Genomic DNA, 21,491 nt, shown 5'->3' on the forward strand with positions numbered 1-21,491 from the left:
GGGACCCTCCCTATTCATGTCGGTCCTCCGCCCGCCCCCAGAGAATGAATGCATCTTTTTATCCGCTCCCAGGATGGCCGGGCTGGGGCAGAAGACGCCGGGTGGGGAACTGGGTTGGGGGCTGCCATTGACCCCTACCCAAGCCTCCTAAACGGTCCGCTTTCCTGGACGTCAGAAGTTCGAATCCTTTCCACGAAACCTGACCTAGGTCACCTGACTCCCCCGCCCCTCACCATCCAGGGCATCCCAGATGGACACTCAGCCGACAGCACGTGGTTCAGGAGCCCCAGCTTCCTTCTCATTGGCCGCTCGGCTCCTTCCTTCTTCGCGATTGGCCGGGGCCCAGCTGCAGCTCCCCCCCCTTCAGCCCTCCGTTGGTACAGCCCGCCGCGGCTTAGGCAGGGCGGGACGGTCCACTGCTTCGCGGCGCGGGGGGGAGTCGGGAAGAGCCGGGCGAGGCGGAGGGATCCCTCTGGAATGTTTCCGTCGGGTCCACCCGAAGCGGACGACGCGGATTGGCCGCAAGCACCGGGAGGCAGCCGCTGATTGGCCGGCCCCGGGCGTCGGCCCCGCCCCTCAGGCGCCGCTGCGGGAGAGGCCCGGGCTGGAGTTTGCGGAGGGCCGAGCCGGGTGCGCACGGGGAGGCGGCGGCGGGGCCGCCGCAGGTGAGTGACCTCGGCGGGAAGGATGTGTCTGCTCCAGGCCCCCGGGGGTCGCAGACCTGCGAGGATCCGGTCGATCGTGCAGGGTGGGGCCGGCCCAGTGGACGCGACTGGAGGTCTAGGCTGCGCGCGGGGATGCCGGAGGCCCCTTTCCGGGGAGAGCGGAGGTGGGGGGTGGTGGGGGCAGAACCTTCCTGCTGGGGGGCAGGGGACAAACGCCTCCCAACGCTGGGCTGGGGTCTCTGGGCTTGCCCCTCCCCCCGTACCCCGTCTGGACGGTCCCCATCCCAGCGTGGACAGGCGCGGGGTCGGTGTTTCTGACCCTTTGCTGGGCACTTCCCCTCAGCTAACAGCGTCTGAACCCTCCAGGGTCTGGGGGAGACGCAGTGAGAACCAGGGTCTGGATAACAATCATGAAAAACTCCACTCTAGCTAGCGTTTATTGGAGGGCTTCCGTGTCAGGTATTACCATGCGGATCATTGACTCTAAACACCTCAATGGGAGGTGCTGTGCCTTGTAAAAAAGGTGAGGCAGCCGACCCAGAGAGGTGGAGTGACTTGCCCAAGGTCACACAGCTAGTAACTGGCACATCTGGCACTGGAACTCATGCCCCAGGGTCCAGAACTGGAGTCACAGCCTCTAGACTGGATACCAATAACTCATGGCTCAATTGTTGCTGAGTAGCTTCGGCCCCCTACCCCTCCCACCCCTACCCCCTACCCCTCCCCCCCTACCTCCTACCCCTCCCACCCCTACCCCCTACCCCTCCCACCCCTACCCCCTACCCCTCCCACCCCTACCCCCTACTCATCATAAGGGCCACACCTGCTGGTCTTTTGCTTTACCAGCCACTCAAACAGGAAGCTGCCTTCCTGTCCCTTCTCCCCTGAGCTGGAGAGGGCAGGTCTGACTACCTGGGTCCAGAGAAGAGAGTGACGTCTGCAGGGGGCCAGGATGCTGGGGTCCTGGGCCCCCTGGGTGCCCCCTGGCAACCTGGGCCGAGGTTGGGAAGTAGGCGTTCTCCCCGGAAACACCCAGGAGCCGGTTTTTCAAGAGTGAATCAGAGGCCTCTCTCCCTCCTTCTCTCCAAAGCAATACTGTGCTGGAAGGGGGAGCCTGGGCGTGGTTTCCCCTTCCCCTAACTTCTGTGTGCTCCCAGGAACCCCGTTCCCCTCCTCCTGCTGGCCACACTGTGTTTCTGTGTGGGGGTGGGGTTGCTAAGTTTCAGGCCCTTCCCAGGATGAGGGGGTGAGGATGCTGAAATTCCAGCCCAAACACTGTATATCTGGGCTGAAGTGTCTTTTCTTCATCTCTGTGTTCAGGTGTGAGGGGTGCCAGGGAAAGCGGGGAGGCCAGTACAGTGAGCAGCTCCACAGCAGGCATGTTTGGGGGGCTGTTTCGAGGACGGAGGAGCACAGAGAGCAATCAGAATGAGGACCTGAGACACATTCATTCATTCACTTCGTCTACAAATATCTCGTGAGCACCTACTATGTGCATGTGCTAGGCACTGTTCTTGGCACGGAAAATACAATAGTGAACAAAACAAAATTTCTGCTTTTGAGGAGCCGGCAGTCTGAAAGGAAGCAGCCAACAAACAAGTTAGCAAGTCAATAAAGAAGATAATTTCAGATGGCATTAAGTGCTATGAATAAAATACGAGCAGGTGGTACTGTAGAGAGTAGTTGTGGGCAGGGGGTGCCGGCCCCGCAGATATCAGACAAGGGGGCCGGGCGTGGTGGCTCACGCATGTAATCCCAGCACTTTGGGAGGCCTAGATGAGTGGATTGCTTGAGGGCAGGAGTTTGAGACCAGCCTGGCCAACATGGGGAAACCCTGTGTCTACTAAAAATAGAAAAATTGGCCGGGCACGGTGGCTCATGTCTGTAATCCCAGCACTCTGGGAGGCTGAGACAGCTGGGTCAAGAGGTTAGGAGTTCGAGACCAGCCTGATCAACATGGTGAAATCCCCTCTTTACTAAAAATATGAAAATTATTAGCTAGGTGTGGTGGCATGTGCTTGTAAGCCCAGCTACTCAGGAGGCTGAGGCAGGAGAATCGCTTGAACCCGGGAGGCGGAGGTTGCAGTGAGCTGAGGTCGTGCCACTGCACTCCAGCCTGGCTACAGAGTGAGACTCCATCTTAAAAAAAATAAAAATAGGCTGGGCATGGTGGCTCATGCCTATAATCCCAGCACTTTGGGAGGCCAAGGCAGGTGGATCACCTGAGGTCAGGAGTTCAAGACCAGTCTGACCAACATGGAGAAACCCTGTCTCTACTAAAAATACAAAATTAGCCGGGTGTGGTGGCACATGCCTGTAATCCCAGCTACACAGGAGGCTGAGGCAGGAGAATCGCTTGAACTCGGTAAGTAGAGGTTGTGGTGAGCCAACATCGCGCCATTGCACCCCAGCCTGGGCAACAAGAATGAAACTCCGTCTCAAAAATAAATAAATAAATAAATAATAAAAATACAAATACAAAAATTAGCCAGACGTGGTGGTGCATGCCTATAATCCCAGCTACTCGGGAGGCTAGGGCAGGAGAATCATTTTAACCCAGGAGGTGGAGGTTGCAGTGAGCGGATATCATGCCACTGCGCTGCAACCTGGGTGACAGAGCGAGACTCCATCTCAGAAAAAAAAAAAAAAAAAGATGGGCAAGGCCAAGGTCTTTAGGCTGGACCAAGCTTGGAATCGTGTGGTTAGCACAGAAGATGAACTCAGAGCAGCGATTCTGCAGGGGTTTGTGGATCACAGTAAGGAGTTTGCAGTTTTTCTTTCAGAAGGTGGGAAACCATTGTAAAGTTTCAGGCAGGGCAGTGATGCCATCTGGTTTACGTTTTAAAATAGAGACATGAAGTTAAATGACAGCCTGAGGCTGGAAGACAAGAGTTCTGCCAGGGCAGCATGCAATTAGGTTCATGGGCCTGAGCCGTCTGTACCACAGGGGTGGTTCCAGCTTGCTGGGGCAAGCCTGGGAGGCTCCCTGGAGGAGTGGGCCTGGAGTAGGTATTGGCAGGCAGAGAGGGCTGGGATATTCCTGGGCAGGGCAGGGCAGAGCAGAGGAGGAGACACCCATAATAATGACAACAGCGTCCTTAAATGGAGTCTGAGGCAGAATGTAGATGGAATACACGAGTAATCTCTTTGGATTTCCACAATCACCTTGAGAGTGACAGGAATTCCACCCATTTTTCAGATGAAGAAACTGAGGCCCTGTGACGTGAAGTGACTTGCTCCCTGCTACGCAACTGGTAAGTGGCAGGGGTGGGATTTGAACCCAGGCCACGAAGCCTCTTATGGCCGTGGCAGGCAGATTCATTAATCACTCACTTCCCTCACTGCTGTTAATCCCTCCTTACAGGTGGGGACATGGAAGCCGGCATGAACCAGGGCAGTGGGTGTGGGCAGAGAAAGAGAGTAAGGAGGCTGGGAATTGGTGGTCAGGATGTGGGGATCTTGGGAAAAGGAGGAAGCTTGAATCTTGATACAGATGGCAGTAGCAAGGCCGGGTGCTGTGGCTCACACCTGTAATCCCAGCACTTTGGGAGGCCGAGGTGGGCGGATCACGAGGTCAGGAGATTGAGACCATCCTGGCTAACATGGTGAAACCCTGTCTCTACTAAAAATACAAAAAAATTAGCCAGGCGTGGTGGCGGGCGCCTGTAGTCCCACCTACTCAGGAGACTGAGGCAGGAGAATGGCATGAACCCGGGAGGCAGAGCTTGCAGTGAGCCGAGATCGCACCACTGCACTCCAGCCTGGGCAACAGAGCGAGACTCCGTCTCAAAAAAAAAAAGATGGCAGTAGCAGTAATTGTCACCAATATTTCTGCAACCCTTATTGTGTGCCAGGACTGTTCAACCACATGCATGATTTCCTTTGAGCTCAGAGAGGTTAAGACCCTTGCCCAGAGTCACACAGCTATTAAATGATGAAGCCGGGTTCCAGATTCATGTTTTTAGCTTCCTGCCTCCCAGTGCATAGAGCTAGTGGAGTTGGAGGGATGATGAGGGGTCTTTTCGTTTTTCTTTTTCTTTTTCTTTTCTTTTTCTTCTTCTTTTCTTTTTCTTTTTTTTTTTTTTGTTTTTGAGACAGAGTCTTGCTCTGTCACTCAGGTTGGAGTGCAGTGGCACAATCTCGGCTCACTGCAAACTCTGCCTCCCGGGTTCATGCCATTCTCCTGCCTCAGCCTCCCGAGTAGCTAGCTGGGACTACAGGTGCCTGCTGCGACCATGCCCGGCTAATTTTTTGTATTTTTTTTTTCTTTAGTAGAGACAGGATTTCACCATGGTCTCGATCTCCTGACCTCATGGTCCGCCCGCCTCGGCCTCCCAAAGTGCTGGAATTACAGGCGTGAGCCACTGCACCCAACCTCTCTTTTCTTTTCTTTCTTTTTTTTCTTTTCTTTTGAGACAGGGTCTTGCTGTTGCCCAAGCTGGAGTGCAGTGGTATGATCGTGGCTTACTGCAACCTCCACCTCCCAGGTTCAAGCAATTCACCTGCCTCAGCCTCCAGAGTAGCTGGGATTTCAGGCATGTGCCAGCACACCCAGCTAATTTTTCCATGTTTTTAGTAGAGATTGGGTTTCACGATGTTGGCCAGGATGGTCTCAAACTCCTGACCTCAAATGATCCAACCTCCTTGACCTCTCAAAGTGCTGGGATTACAGATGTGAGCAACTGTGCCTGGCCCCAGCTAATTTTTTAAAAATTTTTAGTAGAGATGGGGTCTTGCTATGTTGCCCAGGCTGGTCTCAAACTCCTGAGCTCAATCCGTCCTCATGCTTCAGCCTCCCAAAGTGCTGAGATTACAGGTGTGAGCCACTGCGCCTGGCCAGTGAGTGCCTGTTGTGTGCTTGCCTCTGTGATGGGTGCTATGAATAGAGAGATGACGGAACCAATACAAGACTAGTATCCAGAATATATAAAGAGTTCTCACAAATCAATAAGAAAAAGGAGAGGCCATGCAATTAAAAACAGACCATCCATTTAAAAAAAAGTGGGCGGCCGGGCGCGGTGGCTCAAGCCTGTAATCCCAGCACTTTGGGAGGCCGAGACGGGCGGATCACGAGGTCAGGAGATCGAGACCATCCTGGCGAACACTGTGAAACCCCGTCTCTACTAAAAAATACAAAAAAAACTAGCCGGGCGAGGTGGCGGGCGTCTGTAGTCTGAGCTACTCGGGAGGCTGAGGCAGGAGAATGGTGTGAACCCGGGAGGCGGAGCTTGCAGTGAGCTGAGATCCGGCCACTGCACTCCAGCCCCGGCGACAGAGCAAGACTCCGTCTCAAAAAAAAAAAAAAAAGTGGGCAAAGACAGGCAGTTCACAGAAAGACAAATCCAAATAGTTAAGAAATATATGGCTGGGCGTGGTGGCTCATGCCTGCCTTGGCCTCCTAGAGTGTTAGGATTACAGGTGTGAGCCACCACGCCCGGCCGACCCTGGTTTTTCTTTCCGGCGAGGTCAGAGCCCGGAGAGGGGTCAGAGCAGAGACAAATGTGACGTGACTTATATTTTACAGGACCATTCTGGCTGCTGTCTGGACAAGAAGTCGTGGGGGGTTAGGGTGGAAGCTGGGAAGCCCACAGGAACCAACCGCACTAGTTTAGGTGAGTGATCATGGAGATGGACCAGGTGAGATGAGAGGGTATATTAGGGGACAGATGAATGAATAGATGCATGAACAAACGGATACGTGAGACTGGGTGCAGTGACTCACTCCTGTAATCCCAGCACTTTGGGAGGCCAAGGCAGGTAAATCACCTGAGGTCAGGAGTTTCAGGCCAGGGTGGTCAACATGGAGAAACACCATCTCTACTAAAAATACAAAAATGAGCCAGGCGTGGTGGTACGCACCTGTAATCCCAGCTACTCAGGAGGCTGAGGCAGGAGAATCGCTTGAACCCAGGAGGTGGAGGTTGCAGTGAGCCGAGATCACGCCATTGCACTCCAGCCTGGGTGACAGAGCGAGAGTTCATCTCAAAAAAAAGGAAAAAAGAAAAGATTGGGCCGGGCGCAGTGGCGCAAGCCTGTAATCCCAGCACTTTGGGAGGCCGAGATGGGCGGATCACGAGGTCAGGAGATTGAGACCATCCTGGCTAACATGGTGAAACCCCGTCTCTGCTAAAAAATACAAAAAAACTAGCCGGGCGAGGTGGCGGGCACCTGTAGTCCCAGCTACTCGGGAGGCTGAGGCAGGAGAATGGCGTGAACCCGGGAGGCGGAGCTTGCAGTGAGCTGAGATCCGGCCACTGCACTCCAGCCCGGGCAAGAGAGCGAGACTCCGTCTCAAAAAAAAAAAAAAAAAAGAAAAGATTGGGCCGGGCGCAGTGGCGCAAGCCTGTAATCCCAGCACTTTGGGAGGCCGAGATGGGCGGATCACGAGGTCAGGAGATTGAGACCATCCTGGCTAACATGGTGAAACCCCGTCTCTGCTAAAAAATACAAAAAAACTAGCCGGGCGAGGTGGCGGGCACCTGTAGTCCCAGCTACTCGGGAGGCTGAGGCAGGAGAATGGCGTGAACCCGGGAGGCGGAGCTTGCAGTGAGCTGAGATCCGGCCACTGCACTCCAGCCCGGGCAAGAGAGCGAGACTCCGTCTCAAAAAAAAAAAAAAAAAAAAGATTGGATGCGGCCAAGCTGAATCCAGCACGATGCCCTGGAAGAGACCATTGGATAGGAGGCCCCAGGAAGTCCCTTTTCCATAAGGAAATACAGGCCGGGCGCAGTGGTTCACACCAGCCTCCTTTGGCTCACACCACGATGGCCAGGCTGGTCTCGAACTCCTGACCTCAGGTGATCCACCCTCCTCAGCCTCCCAAAGTGTTGGAATTATAGGCGTGAGCCACCACCACTGTGCCCGGCCTAACTCATGTATTTTCTTTCTTTCTTTCTTTCTTTTTTTTTTTTCTGAGATGGAGTCTCGCTCTGTCGCCTAGGCTAGAGTGCAGTGGAGCCATCTCGGCTCACTGGAAGCTCTGCCTCCCAGGTTCACGCTATTCTCCTGCCTCACCTCCCGAGTAGCTAGGACTACAGGCGTCTGCCACCACGCCTGGCTAATTTTTTTTGTATTTTTAGTACAGACGGGGTTTCACTGTGTTAGCCAGGACGGTGTCGAACTCCTGACCTTGTCATCCTCCCGCCTCAGCCTCCTAAGATGCAGTGATTACAGGTATAAGCCATCGTACCTGGCCAACTACTGTATTTTCTAGGTAACTAATCCAGGCTTTTGAGAGCAAGCACTCAGTGCTCCCAGAGCTGCTTCAAGCCATTCAGGAGAGATCTGTCTCCATAACACAGATACCTCCTACTAGGCCCCCCACCTCCCAACACCACACCACCACTTTGGAGATCAAATTTTAGCATGAGTTTCAATGGGGCAAACCTTATCCGAACCATCGCAGGCTGGGTGTGGTAGCTCATGCCTATAATCCCCGCACTTTGGAAGGCCAAGGCGGGAGGATTGCTTGAGCCCAGGAGTTCAGGACCAAACTGGGCAATGTAGTGAGACCCGTCTCTACAAGAAATAAAAATTAGCTGGGCATGGCGCTGAACACCTGTAGTCTCAGCTATTCAGGAGGTCAAGACAGGAGGATTGCTTGAGCCCGGGAGTTTGAGGCGGTAGTAAGCTGTGATCATATCACTGCACTGCAGCCTGGATTACAGTGAGACCCCATCTTTAAAAAAAAAAAAAAAAAACAAGACAACATAGCAACCCTGTTACCTCCCTGCCCTCATGTTCTCACTATCCCCCCTTCACTCACTGTTCCAACCCCACAGGCCTCCTCACGGTTCCTCAAACATGCCAATTGCATGCCCAGTTCAGGGCTTTTCTTTTCTTTTCTTTTTTTTGTGTGTATGTTTAGACAGAATCTCACTCTTTTGCCCAGGCTGGAGTGCAATGGCGCGATCTCAGCTCACTGCAACCCCTGCCTTCTGGATTCACATGATTCTCCTGCCTCAGCCTCCTAAGTAGCTGGGATCACAGGCATGGGGCACCATGCCCAGCTAATTTTTGTATTTTTAGTAGAGACAGGGTTTGCATGCACCACCATACCTGGCTAATTTTTGTATTATTAGTAGAGACGGGGTTTCACCATGTTGGTCAGGCTGGCCTCAAACTCCTGACCTCGTGATCTGCCTGCCTTGGCCTCCCGAAGTGCTGCGATTACAGGCGTGTGAGCCACTGTGCCTGGCCAGGGCTTTTCTTTGTTTTTTTTGAGATGGAGTCTCAGTTTTTCACCAAGGCTGGAGTGCAGTGGTGTGATCTGGGCTCACTGCAACCTCCGCCTCCTGCGTTCAAGTGATTCTCCCGCCTCAGCTTCCCGAGTAGCTGGGATCACAGGTGTGCACCACCATGCCCACCTGTGTATTGTATTTGTAGTAGAGATGGGGTTTTGCCATATTGGCCAGGCTGGTCTCGAACTCCTGACCTCATGTGATCCATCAACCTTGACCTCCCAAAGTGCTGGGATTACAGACTTGAGCCCCCATGCCCAGCCCCAGCTCAGGGCCTTTCTACTGGCTGTTCTCTCTAGTTGGAACGTTCTTGTCCCAAATCATTGCATGAATGCTCCCTCCTGTCGTTCAGGTCTCAAGTTCAGCTTTACTTGCTCAGAGACACCCTCACTGATCTTGTCTGTAGAACTTGTCTTGCTTTGTCTCCATGTCACTATTAAAAATTATATGAGGCTGGGCACAGTGGCTCATGCCTATAATTCCAGCTCTTTGGGAGGTCAAGGCAGGAGGATTACTTGAGCCCAGGAATTTGAGACCAGCTGGGATAACATAGCAAGACCCTGTCTCTCAAAAATAAAAATAAAAAAATTAGCAGGGCATGGTGGCAAGCACCTGTGGTCCTAGCTACTCAGGAGGCTGAGATGGGAGGATCACTTGAGCCCAGGAGGGCAAGGGTGCAGTGAGCTCTGATTGCACCACTGCACTTCAGCCTGGGCAACACAGGATCCTGACTGTCAAAAAAAAAAAAAGGAAAATAAAGGAAAAAAATTATATTAGACATTTACTCATTTCCCTTCTCACTGTGCATTTCCTCTTCCGGACTGTCCACTTCTGGAGGTGATAGGCAGAGCCCCAGCTAGCCTATATAGCATCTGTGAGTGAATTAGAAAGACATCTCTTCGGCCGGGCGCAGTGGCTCACGCCTGTAATCCCAGCAATTTGGGAGGCCAAGGCGAGAGGATCACGAAGTCAGGAGTTCGAGACCAGCCTGGCCAACATAGTGAAACTCTGTCTCTACTAAAAACACAAAAAAATTAGCTGGGCATGGTGGCTTGTACCTGTAGTCCCAGCTACCCGGGACGCTGAGGCAGGAGAATTGCTGGAACCTGGGAGGTGAAGGGTGCAGTGAGCGAAGACTGCACCACTGCACTCTAGTCTTGGCAACAGAACGAGACTCTGTCTCAAAAAAAGAAAAAAGGAAAGAAAGACATCTCTTCCTCCTGGCAGGCACCACACCAAGAAATGTAGCTTGGCAGGCAGTGTGTAGGCCGAATTTCAGTCCTACTTGTCACCTTGGTCTAGTAATTTTGCACAGTGCACAACCTGTTTAACTGAACATGGTGGCCCTAGTCAAGAATCTTGCTTTTTTTATTGAAGACAATATCTAAAATGGTGCGTAAAATATAGTAAGTACTTAAAAAAAAAAAAAAAAGGCCGGGCGCGGTGGCTCAAGCCTGTAATCCCAGCACTTTGGGAGGCCGAGACGGGCGGATCACGAGGTCAGGAGATCGAGACCATCCTGGCTAACACGGTGAAACCCCGTCTCTACTAAAAATACAAAAAACTAGCCGGGCGAGGTGGCGGGCGCCTGTGGTCCCAGCTACTCGGGAGGCTGAGGCAGGAGAATGGCGTGAACCCGGGAGGCGGAGCTTGCAGTGAGCTGAGATCCGGCCACTGCACTCCAGACCGGGCGACAGAGCAAGACTCCGTCTCAAAAAAAAAAAAAAAAAAAAGCCGGGCGCGGTGGCTCAAGCCTGTAATCCCAGCACTTTGGGAGGCCGAGACGGGCGGATCACGAGGTCAGGAGATTGAGACCATCCTGGCTAACACGGTGAAACCTCGTCTCTCCTAAAAAATACAAAAACTAGCTGGGCGAGGTGGCGGGCGCCTGTAGTCCCAGCTACTCGGGAGGCTGAGGCAGGAGAATGGCATAAATCCGGGAGGCGGAGCTTGCAGTGAGCTGAGATCCGGCCACTGCACTCCAGCCCGGGAGACAGAGCGAGACTCCACCTCAAAAAAAAAAAAAAAAAATGTTTGAAGGGAGTGGAGAATGGAGAAAGAGAGAAATAAAGAAACAGGCCGGGCACAGTGGCTCACGCCTGTAATCCCAACACTTCAAGAGGCCAAGGCGGGTGGATCACTTGAGGTCAGGAGTTCAAGACCAGCCTGGACAACATGACAAAACCCTGTCTCTACTTGAAGACACAAAAATTAGCCACATTTGGTGGTGCGCTCCTGTAGTCACAGCTACTTGGGAGGCTGAGGCAGGTGAATTGCTTGAACCCAGGAGGCGGAGGTTGCAGTGAGCTGAGATTGCACCACTGCACTCCTGCTAGGGTGACAGAGCAAGATTCTGTCTCCAAAAAAGAAAGAAAGAAAGAAAGAGAGGGAGGGAGGGAGGGAGGGAAAGAAAAAGAAAAGAAAAAAAAAAAAGAAAGAAAGAGAAAGAGAAAGGAAGGAAGGGAGAGAGAGAGAGAGGGAGGGAGGGGGAGAGAGAGAGAGAGGAGAGAGAGAGAGAGAGAGACAGAGAGAGAGAGACAGAGAGAAAGAAAGAAGAAAAGAAAGAAAGAAAATGTATGTCCATCAAGACAAGTTTTGCTGTAGAAAACAACCCCAAAGTGGCTGAATTCAGCAAAGGTTTGCTTTTCCTTCCTGCTACACTTCCATTGTGGCTCAGCAGGGGGCGCCATTCACTGTAGTCATTCAGGGCCTGGCCTCAGAGTCGCCACCATATCAAATGTGGCTCATCACCCTGCCTGGGAGAGATCGATTTCTGGAGGCTCCAGCACTTAAATGCCTCAGCCCAGAAATGTCATGTGCCACTTCCTCTCACAACCCATTTGCCAGAAATAATCATTTAGCTGCCCAGTCACAAGGAGGTCAGGAAGTGCCATCTACCTGTTTGGTCCAAAGCGGGAGAGTCACAAATTTTTTGGGAAAACAGAAGCTTAGTCGCTTTGAGGCTCCATTTTTCTCATCTGTTCAATGAACGTAATTACTGCATAATGTGATCCCTGTGTTACAGTGTGGTGTGAGGGTTAAGGAAGGTCACAGGCTGGGCACGGTGGCCCATACCAGTCATGCCAGAGCTTTGGGAGGCCAAAAGCTCCTTGAAGCCAGGAGTTCCAGACCAGTCTGGGCAACATAGAAAGATCTCCTCCTTGTCGGGTGCGGTGGCTCACGCCTGTAATCCCAGCACTTTGGGAGTCTGAGGCGGGTGGATCACGAAGTCAGGAGATCAAGACCATCCTTGCTAACGTGGTGAAACCCGTGTCTACCAAAAATACAAAAAATTAGCCAGGCGTGGTGGCAGGTGCCTGTCGTCCCAGCTACTCTGGAGGCTGAGACAGGAGAATGGCGTGAACCCTGGAGGTGGAGTTTGCAGTGAGCTGAGATCACACCACTGCACTCCAGCCTGGGTGACAGAGTGAGACTCTGTCTCAAAGAAAAAAAAAAAAAAAAACACTCCTTACTATATACATATGTTTTTTTTTTTGAGACAGAGTCTATCTCTGTCACCCAGACTGGAGTGAGTGCATTGGCATGATCTCTGCTCACTGCCAACCTTCGTCTCCTGGGTTCAAGTGATTCTTCTGCCTCAGCCTCCGCAGTAACTGGGACTACAGGCATGTGCCACCACACCCGGCTAAGTTTTGTACTTTTAGTAGAGATGTGGTTTCACCATGTTGGCCATGCTGGTCTCGAACTCCTGACCTCAGGTGTTCTGCTCACCTCAGCCTCCCAAAGTGCTGGGATTACAGATGTGAGCCATCGCCCCAGGCCTACAATAAAATTAAAAAATAATAATAATTGGGTGTGGTGGTACACGCCTGTAGTTCTAGTCACTTGGGAAGCTGAGAACGGAGGATGGCTTGAGCCCAGGAGGTCAAGGCTGCAGTGAGCCATTATCATGATCACCCCACTGCACTCCTACCTGGGGGACAGAGCAAGAAGAGACCCTGACTCTTTTTTTTTTTTTTTTTTTTTTTAAAGACTGAGTCTTGCTTTGTTGCCCAGGCTGGAGTACAGTGGTGCAATCTCAGCTCACTGCAATCTCTGCCTCCGGGTTCAAGTGATTCTCTCGTCTCAGCCTCTCGAGTAGCTGGGATTACAGATGCTCACCACCACAGCCAGCTAATTTTTGTATTTTTAGTAGAGACAGGGTCTCACCATGTTGGCCAGGCTGATCTCCAACTCGTGACCTCAGGTGATCTGCCCACCTTGGCCTCCCAAAGTGCTGGGATTACAGGCAGGCACAATGGCTCATTCCTGTACTCCCAGCACTTTTGAGAGGCTGAGGCAGGAGGATTCCTTGAGCCTAGGAGTTTGAGATCACTTTGGGCAACATATTGAGACCCCCCCCATCTCTGCAAAAAGTTTTTTTTTTTTTTTTTGAGATGGAGTCTTACTCTGTCACCCAGGCAATAGCACGGTCTCAGCTCACTGCAACCTCCGCCTCCCAGGTTTAAGTGATTCTCCTGCCTCAGCCTCCTGAGTAGCTAAGACTATAGGCACATGCTACCACACCCGGCTAATTTTTGTCTTTTTTTAGTAGAGACAGGGTTTCACTGTGTTGGCCAGGCTGGTCTTGAACTCCTGACCTCGTGATCCACCCACCTCGGCCTCCCAAAGTGTTGGGATTAGACCACCACGTCTGGTCTGCAAAAAGTTTTAAAACATTAGCTGAGGCCGGGCACGGTGGCTCAAGCCTGTAATCCCAGCACTTTGGGAGGCAGAGACAGGCGGATCACGAGGTCAGAAGATCGAGACCATCCTGGCTAACACGGTGAAACCCCGTTTCTACTAAAAAAATACAAAAAACTAGCCGGGTGAGGTGGCGGGCGCCTGTAGTCCCAGCTACTCCGGAGGCTGAGGCAGGAGAATGGCGTGAACCAGGAGGCGGAGCTTGCAGTGAGCTGAGATCGGCCACTGCACTCCAGCCTGGGCGACAGAGCGAGACTCCGTCTCAAAAAAAAAAAAAAAAAAAAATTAGCTGAGCGTTAGCCAGGTGCAGTGACTCATGCTTGTAATCCCAGCACTTTGGGAGGCTGAGGTGGGCGGATCACTTGAGGTCTGGAGTTCAAGACCAGCCTGGCCAACTTGGTGAAACCCCATCTTTACCAAAAGTGTAGAAATTAGCCTGGTGTGGTGGCGCACACCTGTAATCCCAGCTACTTGGGAGGCTGAAACGAGAATTGCTTGAACCCGGGAGACAGAGGTTGCAGTAAGCTGAGATTGCCCCACTGCACTCCAGCCTGGGCAACAGAGCAAGACTCAGTCAAAAAAAAAAAAAAAAAGTCAGGATCTCCTCAAGATTCGCTTGAACCTGGGAGGCGGAGGTTGCAGCGAGCCAAGATCACACCACTGCACTCCAGCCTAGAGGACAAAGTGAGACTCCCTCTCAAAAAAATAAAATAAAATAAAGGTTAGCTGAGCTTCATGGATGTGCCTATGGTCCCAGCTATTTGAGAGACAGGCGTGAGGATCCCTTGAGCCTGGGAAATCAAGGCTTCAGTGAGCTTTAATTACACCACTATACTCCAGTCTAGGTGACAGAGCAAGACCCTGTCACAACAACAAACGAAACAAGGTTACAAAGCAATAATCCTAGCTGCTGCTGTTATTATTTTTGAGACAGAGTCTTGCTCTTTAGCCCAGGATGGAGTGCAGTGGTGTGATCTTGGCTCACTGCAATCTCCGCCTCCTGGGTTCAAGCAATTCTCACGCCTCAGCCTCTTGAATCGCTGAGATTACAGGCGTGCTTGGCTACTTTTTTTGTATTTTTGGTGGAGATGGGATTTCGACATGTTGGTTGGGAATCTTGAAATCCTGACCTCAAGTGATTCTCCCGTCTCAGCCTCCCACAGTGCTGGGATTACAGGTGTGAGCATTCTATTCTGTTCTGTTCTGTTCTGTTCTGTTCTGTTCTGTTCTGTTCTATTCTATTCTATTCTATTCTTTTAGACGGAGCCTTAGTCTGTCACCCAGGCTAGAGTGCAGTGGTGCAATCTCGGCTCGCTGCAACCTCCACCTCCCAGGTTCAAGCTATTCTTGTGCCTCAGCCTCCCGAGTAGCTGGGATCACAGGTGTGCACCATTACACCCGGCTAATTTTTATATTTTTAGTAGATACGGGGTTTCACCATGTTGACCAGGCTGGTTTCAAACTCCTGACCTCAAGTAATCCGCCCACCTCAGCCTTCCATAGTGGTGGGATTACAGGCATGAGCCACTGCACCCAGCCCTGTTACTACTTTTATGTAAAAGTGTCCCATCACTATACAAGAGACGAGGATTTCAACCGAGTCCAGTTTGTTCTGAGTACTTCCTTGGGCTTGTCTGGTTTGAGTAGTGTGGGAGGGGCACCCAAAGCCCTTGCCCAGGCCCTGAGCAAGCACTTCCTCTCCTACAGATCCTCTGGTGACCCCACTTCTCACTGCTCATGCCGCTGGGACTGGGGCGGCGGAAAAAGGCGCCCCCTCTAGTGGAAAATGAGGAGGCTGAGCCAGGCCGTGGCGGGCTGGGCGTGGGGGAGCCAGGGCCCCTGGGTGGAGGTGGGGCGGGGGGCCCCCAAATGGGCTTGCCCCCCCCTCCCCCAGCCCTGCGGCCCCGCCTCGTGTTCCACACCCAGCTGGCCCATGGCAGTCCCACTGGCCGCATTGAGGGCTTCACCAACGTCAAGGAGCTGTATGGCAAGATCGCCGAGGCCTTCCGCCTGCCAACTGCCGAGGTACCCACTGGGGAACCGGGCACCAGGGTCCCTGATGGTGGGCCAGAGGCCTGGGCCTGCATCCTGTTTGTGAGCTGGGATTCAGATGCCGAAGCTACAGATGTTAAGCCTGTGCCCCACTCAGTGGCGGGGGCCAATGGCCTGGGCTGGATCTGAGTTCCCATCAGGCACTGGGAGGCCTGTGCCCCTGTGAATTGTGGGGAACTGGAGGCCAGGGCTGGATGCTGAGTTCCCCTCAGGCACTGGGAGGCGTGTGCCCCAGTGGATTGTGGGAGCTGATGACCAGGGCTGCATGCTGATATCCCATCAGGCACTGGGAGGGCTGTACCCCCAGTAGATGATGCAAGACTGATGGCCAGGGCTGGATGCTGAGTTCCCAGCAGGCACTGGGATACCTGAGCTTCAGTGGACTGTGGGAGGCCAGGGCTGGATGTATTGATTGGATGGATGGATTGAGAGGCCTGCATCCCAGTCTATTGTGCAAGACTGACAGCCAGGGCTGGATGCTGGGTTCCCATCAGGCATTAGGAGGCCTGTGCCCCAGTGAAGTATGGAGAACTGGAGGCCAAACCTGGATGCTGAGTTCCCATCAGGCATTGGGAGGCCAGTGCCCCAGGAGATGGTGGAGGCTGGAGGCCAGATACATGATGCACTTCTCCGTGATGCCTTGGAGAATCCCAACACTGTGGGAGGCTGGCTTGCCTGGCACCAAGCACTGTGGGGATGGATGGGAGGGGGGCAAGGATGGCAATAGTGGGTTTGAACAAGTAGATGCAGGGATCTCCATAAGTGGGGTGAGTTTCTGTGTCCTCCACAAGTATTTCCTGAGCACTCACTGTGTGCCAGGCTCCATTCCCTGAAAGCAGCAATGAAGTTTTTTTGTTTTTTTTGTTTTGTTTTGTTTTGTTTTTTTGAAATGGAGTCTTGCTCTGTCACCAGGCTGGAGTGCAATCGTGTAATCTTGGCTCACTGCAACCTCCACTTCCTGGATTCAAACCATTCTCCTGCCTCAGCCTCCCGAGTAGTTGGGATTGCAGGTGCCTGTCACCACGCCCAGCTAATTTTTGTATTTTTAGTAGAGACAGGATTTCACCATGTTGGTCAGGCTGGTCTTGATCTCTTGACCTCGTGATCCACCCGTCTCAGCCTCCCAAAGTGTTGGGATTACAGGTGTGAGCCACCGTGCCGGCACAGCAATGAATTTTTTTTTTTTTTTTTTTTGAGACGGAGTCTCGCTCTGTTGCCCAGGCTGGAGTGCAGTGGCACAATCTCGGCTCACTGCAAGCTCCGCCTCCCGGGTTCAGGCCATTCTCCTGCCTCAGCCTCCTGAGTAGCTGGGACTACAGGCGCCCGCCACCGCACCCGGCTAATTTTTTTTGTATTTTTAGTAGAGACGGGGTTTCACCGTGGTCTCGATCTCCTGACCTTGTGATCCGCCGGCCTCGGCCTCCCAAAGTGCTGGGATTACAGGCGTGAGCCACCGCGCCCGGCCAGCAGTGAATTTTTGCTAGGACAGAAATCCTAGCTGGGTACAGTGGTGCACACCTATAGTCCCAGCTACTTGGGAGGTTGAGGTAGGGGGGATCACTGGAACTCAGGAGTTCCAGGCCAGCCTGGGCAACATAATGAGGCTCTCATCTCTAAAAAAAATAATTATTTTAACTATGTGGGTGTGGTGGCATGTGCCTGTGGTCCCAGCTACTCGGGAGACTGAGATAGGAGGATCACTTGAGCCCAGGAATTGGAGACCAGCCTGTGCAACATAGTGAAACCCCATATCTCCACAAAAAAAATACAAAAATTAGACAGGCATGGCTAGTCGTAGTTCCAGCTACTTGGGAGGCTGAGGTGGGAAGATTGCCGGAATCTGGGAGATTGAGGCTGCAGTGACTATGATTGCACCACTGCACTCCAGCCTGGGTGACAGAGCAAGACCTGTCTCAAAATAAAAAAAAGAAAGGAAAATTAAATCCTAGTCCTAGCAGAGCTGACACGCTAATGTGGGCCCTGCCCTGGCCCTGGCTCAGTGGGTGATCGGGCACTGGGATGGAATCCCACTAGTCCTCTCCTAACTCTCTCCCTTCGCCCTCCAGTGGTGATTAGCAAAGGGGGAGGGAGGGAGGAGAGGGTTCAGCATCTCCCACCGCTGCAGGTGATGTTCTGCACCCTGAACACCCACAAAGTGGACATGGACAAGCTCCTGGGGGGCCAGATTGGGCTGGAGGACTTCATCTTTGCCCACGTTAAGGGGCAGCGCAAGGAGGTGGAGGTGTTCAAGTCGGAGGATGCACTCGGGCTCACCATCACGGACAATGGGGCTGGCTACGCCTTCATCAAGGTGCCTGGGGAGACGGGGCACCTCGGAGGCCTGGGAGTGAGGGTGGGCCACGGGACCCTGGAAACCAAGGCAGAGCCCCAAGGGCTGATGACTCCCCATCCCCGCAGCGCATCAAGGAGGGCAGCGTGATCGACCACATCCACCTCATCAGCGTGGGCGACATGATCGAGGCCATTAACGGGCAGAGCCTGCTGGGCTGCCGGCACTACGAGGTGGCCCGACTGCTCAAGGAGCTGCCCCGAGGCCGTACCTTCACGCTGAAGCTCACGGAGCCTCGCAAGGCCTTCGGTGAGGAGCAGCCCCCTGGACCTCCCCTATGGCGCTGCTCGCATGGGCACAGGCGGTGGTGCCGGGAGCGGCCAGCAGGTGGCGCCCGTGCCTGGCCAGCCGAAAGGGAAGTGGGTGCAGCCCCTCCCCGCCCCGAGAGGAGGTGCTGGTCCTTGGCCCAGCCGGGGAGAAGGGCCGGGGCAAGGAGGAAGGTGTCCTCACCCCTGGCCAGCCCCCACCCCCAACAGGCCAGACTTGGCCGCTCAGTACCAGCCCCCCACTTTTCCATCTGGCTTCACTAACTCTCAGGAATGGGCCCCAGGCCCCTGAGATGGGGGTGGGGGACTGAATCACTTCCCCCGGCAGGTAGGGCTGGTCTGTGGCCCAGGAGCCATACCCCCTTGGCCAAGAGGAGACGGACTCAGGCAGCTGGAGACTCAGGCTGGGGTACACCTGCTTCCTGTCCCAGCCCCTGGGAGCAGAAGTGGCCCCTCCAGTCTCCCCTCTAGCATTCCCTATTCCTGGCCCCCAGCTGTCCCCCCTGCTCTGCCCCACAGCCATGCCAGGCCTGAGTCAGGATTCCTGCCCTCCTGGGATCACCCTGGCCCCAGCCCCCAGGAACTTGCAGAAGTTTGGAGAAGTTTAGGGTGGTGTCGAAAGCCAGGAGGGCCAAGTTCCTGCCCAGAGCATGCTAAAACCGAGCTTCCCCCACACTCACCCCTCTCCAACCTCCCACAGACATGATCAGCCAACGCTCAGCGGGTGGCCGCCCTGGCTCCGGCCCACAACTGGGCACTGGCCGAGGGACCCTGCGGCTCCGATCCCGGGGCCCTGCCACGGTGGAGGATCTGGTGAGTGCTACAGCTGGACCCTGTCTCCAGCATTCCTTCCCTTTCTTTTTTTTGAGACAGTTTCACTGTTGTCACCCAGGCTGGAGTGTAGTAGCGCGATCTTGGCTCATTGCAACCTCAGCCTCACAGGTTCAAGTGATTCTCCTGCCTTAGCCTCCCAAGTAGCTGGGACTACAGGCGCCCGCCACCATGCCCAGCTGATTTTTGTATTTTTAGTAGAGACGGGGTTTCACCATGTTGGCCAGGCTGGTCTCGAACTCCTGGCCTCAGGTGATCCAGCCTCCTTGGCCTCCCAAAGTGCTGGGATTATAGGCGTGAGCCACCACCCCCAGCCCTCCCTTCCTTTTCATAATAGGCAGTGTTACCTGTTAGCTGAGGGGACTCTGGGCAGACAGCCTGGATTCTAGTCCACTTCTGCCACTTCCCAGCTCCCAGGGACCTTCCTTGGGCATGCGGTCCTCAGTTTGCCCATCAGTAAAATGGGGATGAGATGAACACTGATACCTTCTTCTCAGGGTTGTCCTGAGGTCTAAATAGGAATATATGTAAAGTGGTGACAAGGGTGGTCAGTCCAATTACAATGTATGTTCACATTGTTATGATGTCGCTGTCACCCCTCCCTGGCCCCCAGCCCTCTGCCTTTGAAGAGAAGGCCATTGAGAAGGTGGATGACCTGCTGGAGAGTTACATGGGTATCAGGGACACGGAGTTGGGTAAGTGAGGGCTGCCCGCGGGGGCATGGGGGGGCGGCATCTAGGTCTGGTGCTGACTGAATCCACCCTGAGCCCCTTGGTCCCTGGTGTCATTTGTGCCTCCATTCTGCCCCCTCCCCCAATAGCGGCCACCATGGTGGAGCTGGGAAAGGACAAAAGGAACCCGGATGAGCTGGCCGAGGCCCTGGACGAACGGCTGGGTGACTTCGCCTTCCCTGACGAATTCGTCTTTGACGTCTGGGGCGCCATCGGGGACGCCAAGGTCGGCCGCTACTAGGACTCCCCCCGGACCCTGCGATGATGACCCGGGCCCAACCTGGTGGGGTCCCCCAGCAGGGACACTGACATCAGGACTCAAGCCTCCAGCCTGAGCCTAGCTCAGCAGCCCAAGGATAATGGGGAGGGGAGGTGGGGCCGGGCCCCCTGCCCCGCTCCAATCGGTACCATCCCCTCCCCGGTTCCCAATCTGTCCGGGGTCCCCGGCCCCCCTGTGCCCTGTTCCCCACCTACCTCAGCCGGGTCAGGCACGGGGAGGGGAGGGATCGGCCAAATTGGGCGGCCACCCCGCCTCCACCACTTTCCACCATCAGCTGCCAAACTGGTCCCTCCGTCTCCCTGGGGCCTTGGGTTCTGTTTGGGGGTCACGACCTTCCTAGTTTCCTGACGCAGGGAATATAGGGGAGAGGGTTGACCCTCCCCCCAGCAAATGCAATAATGCCCTCGCCCCTCCCGAGAGGAGCCCCCTCCCCGTGGAGCCTGTTACCTCCGCATTTGACATGAGTCTGCTGTGAACCCCCCAACCTCCTCCCCAACTCCCATCTGCCCCTCCACGCCTATCCCTGGCCCAGAGCAGGAGGGAGGGAGGGACGATGGCGGTGGGCTTTTGTATCTGAATTTGCTGTCTTGAACATAAAGCATCTATCTGCTGTTGGACCTGCGTGGCTTCGGGGTGGGAGAGGGGGAGGGTCGGGGCTGAGAAAGAATTCAGCAGCTGAAATCCATCTTCCGCAGGCTCCAAATTGAATTAGGAGCTGGCACCAGGCCGCCTGCCCCCTCCCACTGTTCCTTCTGGCTGCAGGCCACCAGGCTTCCAGGCAGGGCCAGAGCTTCCTGGACTGCTGAGGGTTCAAATCCTGCCCCCTCTCCCACAAGGCCTCCCGCCCCCTAGAGCTTCACAAGGCTGCCGTCTGCAGCCGGTGACAACCCCTGGACGGTGGGGAGTACCAGGGCATTGAAACTTGGCTCGGAAATAGATGGACCCTTAGGCCTGCCAGAGCCCCACTCCTATACCGGGAAGTTGGGGGCAGGCACGATGCAGCCCCCACCCCACCCGGCCCAATGCTGGACATGCAGGCGTCCATGGGGCACCCTGCTTACTAAACCCGGCATACTTGTTTTGACAACCCACTCATCTTCGAGGATTGAGGGTGATCAGGGAAAGGCAGGGTGGAACCCTGGCCAGACCTGGAGAGAAGGGAAGGGATTGAAGCAAGGGGTGCTGGGCCACAGGGCCCCACAGGAATGTTTGGGGGTGAGCCGAGAGGCTGTGGGGAAGTCTGAGGCCAGCTTGCAATCCTTGTTCCAACAGGCGGGCTGGCACTGGGCCACCAGGAAGAGGAGAAGGGAGGAAAAAAGGGAAGACCCTCGGGGCTGGGTGTTGGTGTGCAGACCCGGGTGGAGTGGGGAGC

The 21,491-nt window shown here is 54.3% G+C and overlaps 1 protein-coding gene across 5 annotated transcripts; it reads left to right on the plus strand.

The window, feature by feature from the left end:
* Positions 1 to 503: 503 nt before the first annotated feature.
* On the plus strand, positions 504 to 20,734 carry GIPC1 (GIPC PDZ domain containing family member 1). Of its 5 annotated transcripts, XM_033199578.1 has the most exons (9): positions 504 to 665; positions 3,865 to 3,919; positions 6,190 to 6,277; positions 15,317 to 15,634; positions 17,787 to 17,972; positions 18,080 to 18,260; positions 18,978 to 19,090; positions 19,722 to 19,803; positions 19,929 to 20,734. In XM_033199578.1, exons 4-9 carry the CDS (start codon positions 15,347 to 15,349, stop codon positions 20,078 to 20,080), a joined length of 1,002 nt encoding a protein of 333 aa, XP_033055469.1. In that variant the 5' UTR covers positions 504 to 665; positions 3,865 to 3,919; positions 6,190 to 6,277; positions 15,317 to 15,346; the 3' UTR covers positions 20,081 to 20,734. The 5 variants fall into 5 exon arrangements, with proteins under 5 accessions (XP_033055469.1, XP_033055471.1, XP_033055472.1 ...); XM_033199580.1 differs by lacking the exon at positions 6,190 to 6,277; XM_033199581.1 differs by lacking the exon at positions 15,317 to 15,634 and having other exon boundaries at positions 505 to 665.
* Positions 20,735 to 21,491: the final 757 nt, after the last annotated feature.

This window comes from Trachypithecus francoisi, unplaced genomic scaffold (genome assembly GCF_009764315.1).
Source record: "Trachypithecus francoisi isolate TF-2019V2 unplaced genomic scaffold, Tfra_2.0 Lachesis_group5, whole genome shotgun sequence".
NCBI classification, from domain to species: Eukaryota; Metazoa; Chordata; class Mammalia; order Primates; family Cercopithecidae; genus Trachypithecus; species Trachypithecus francoisi.

Excerpts from the sequence above, each read along its gene's own strand:
- GIPC1 (XM_033199578.1), top strand. The coding sequence starts at position 15,347 with ATGCCGCTGGGACTGGGGCGGCGGAAAAAGGCGCCCCCTCTAGTGGAA. Across the intron at positions 18,261-18,977 it reads GGAGCCTCGCAAGGCCTTCG|ACATGATCAGCCAACGCTCA; the intron begins GTGAGGAGCAGC and ends AACCTCCCACAG. Across the intron at positions 19,091-19,721 it reads CTGCCACGGTGGAGGATCTG|CCCTCTGCCTTTGAAGAGAA; the intron begins GTGAGTGCTACA and ends CCTGGCCCCCAG.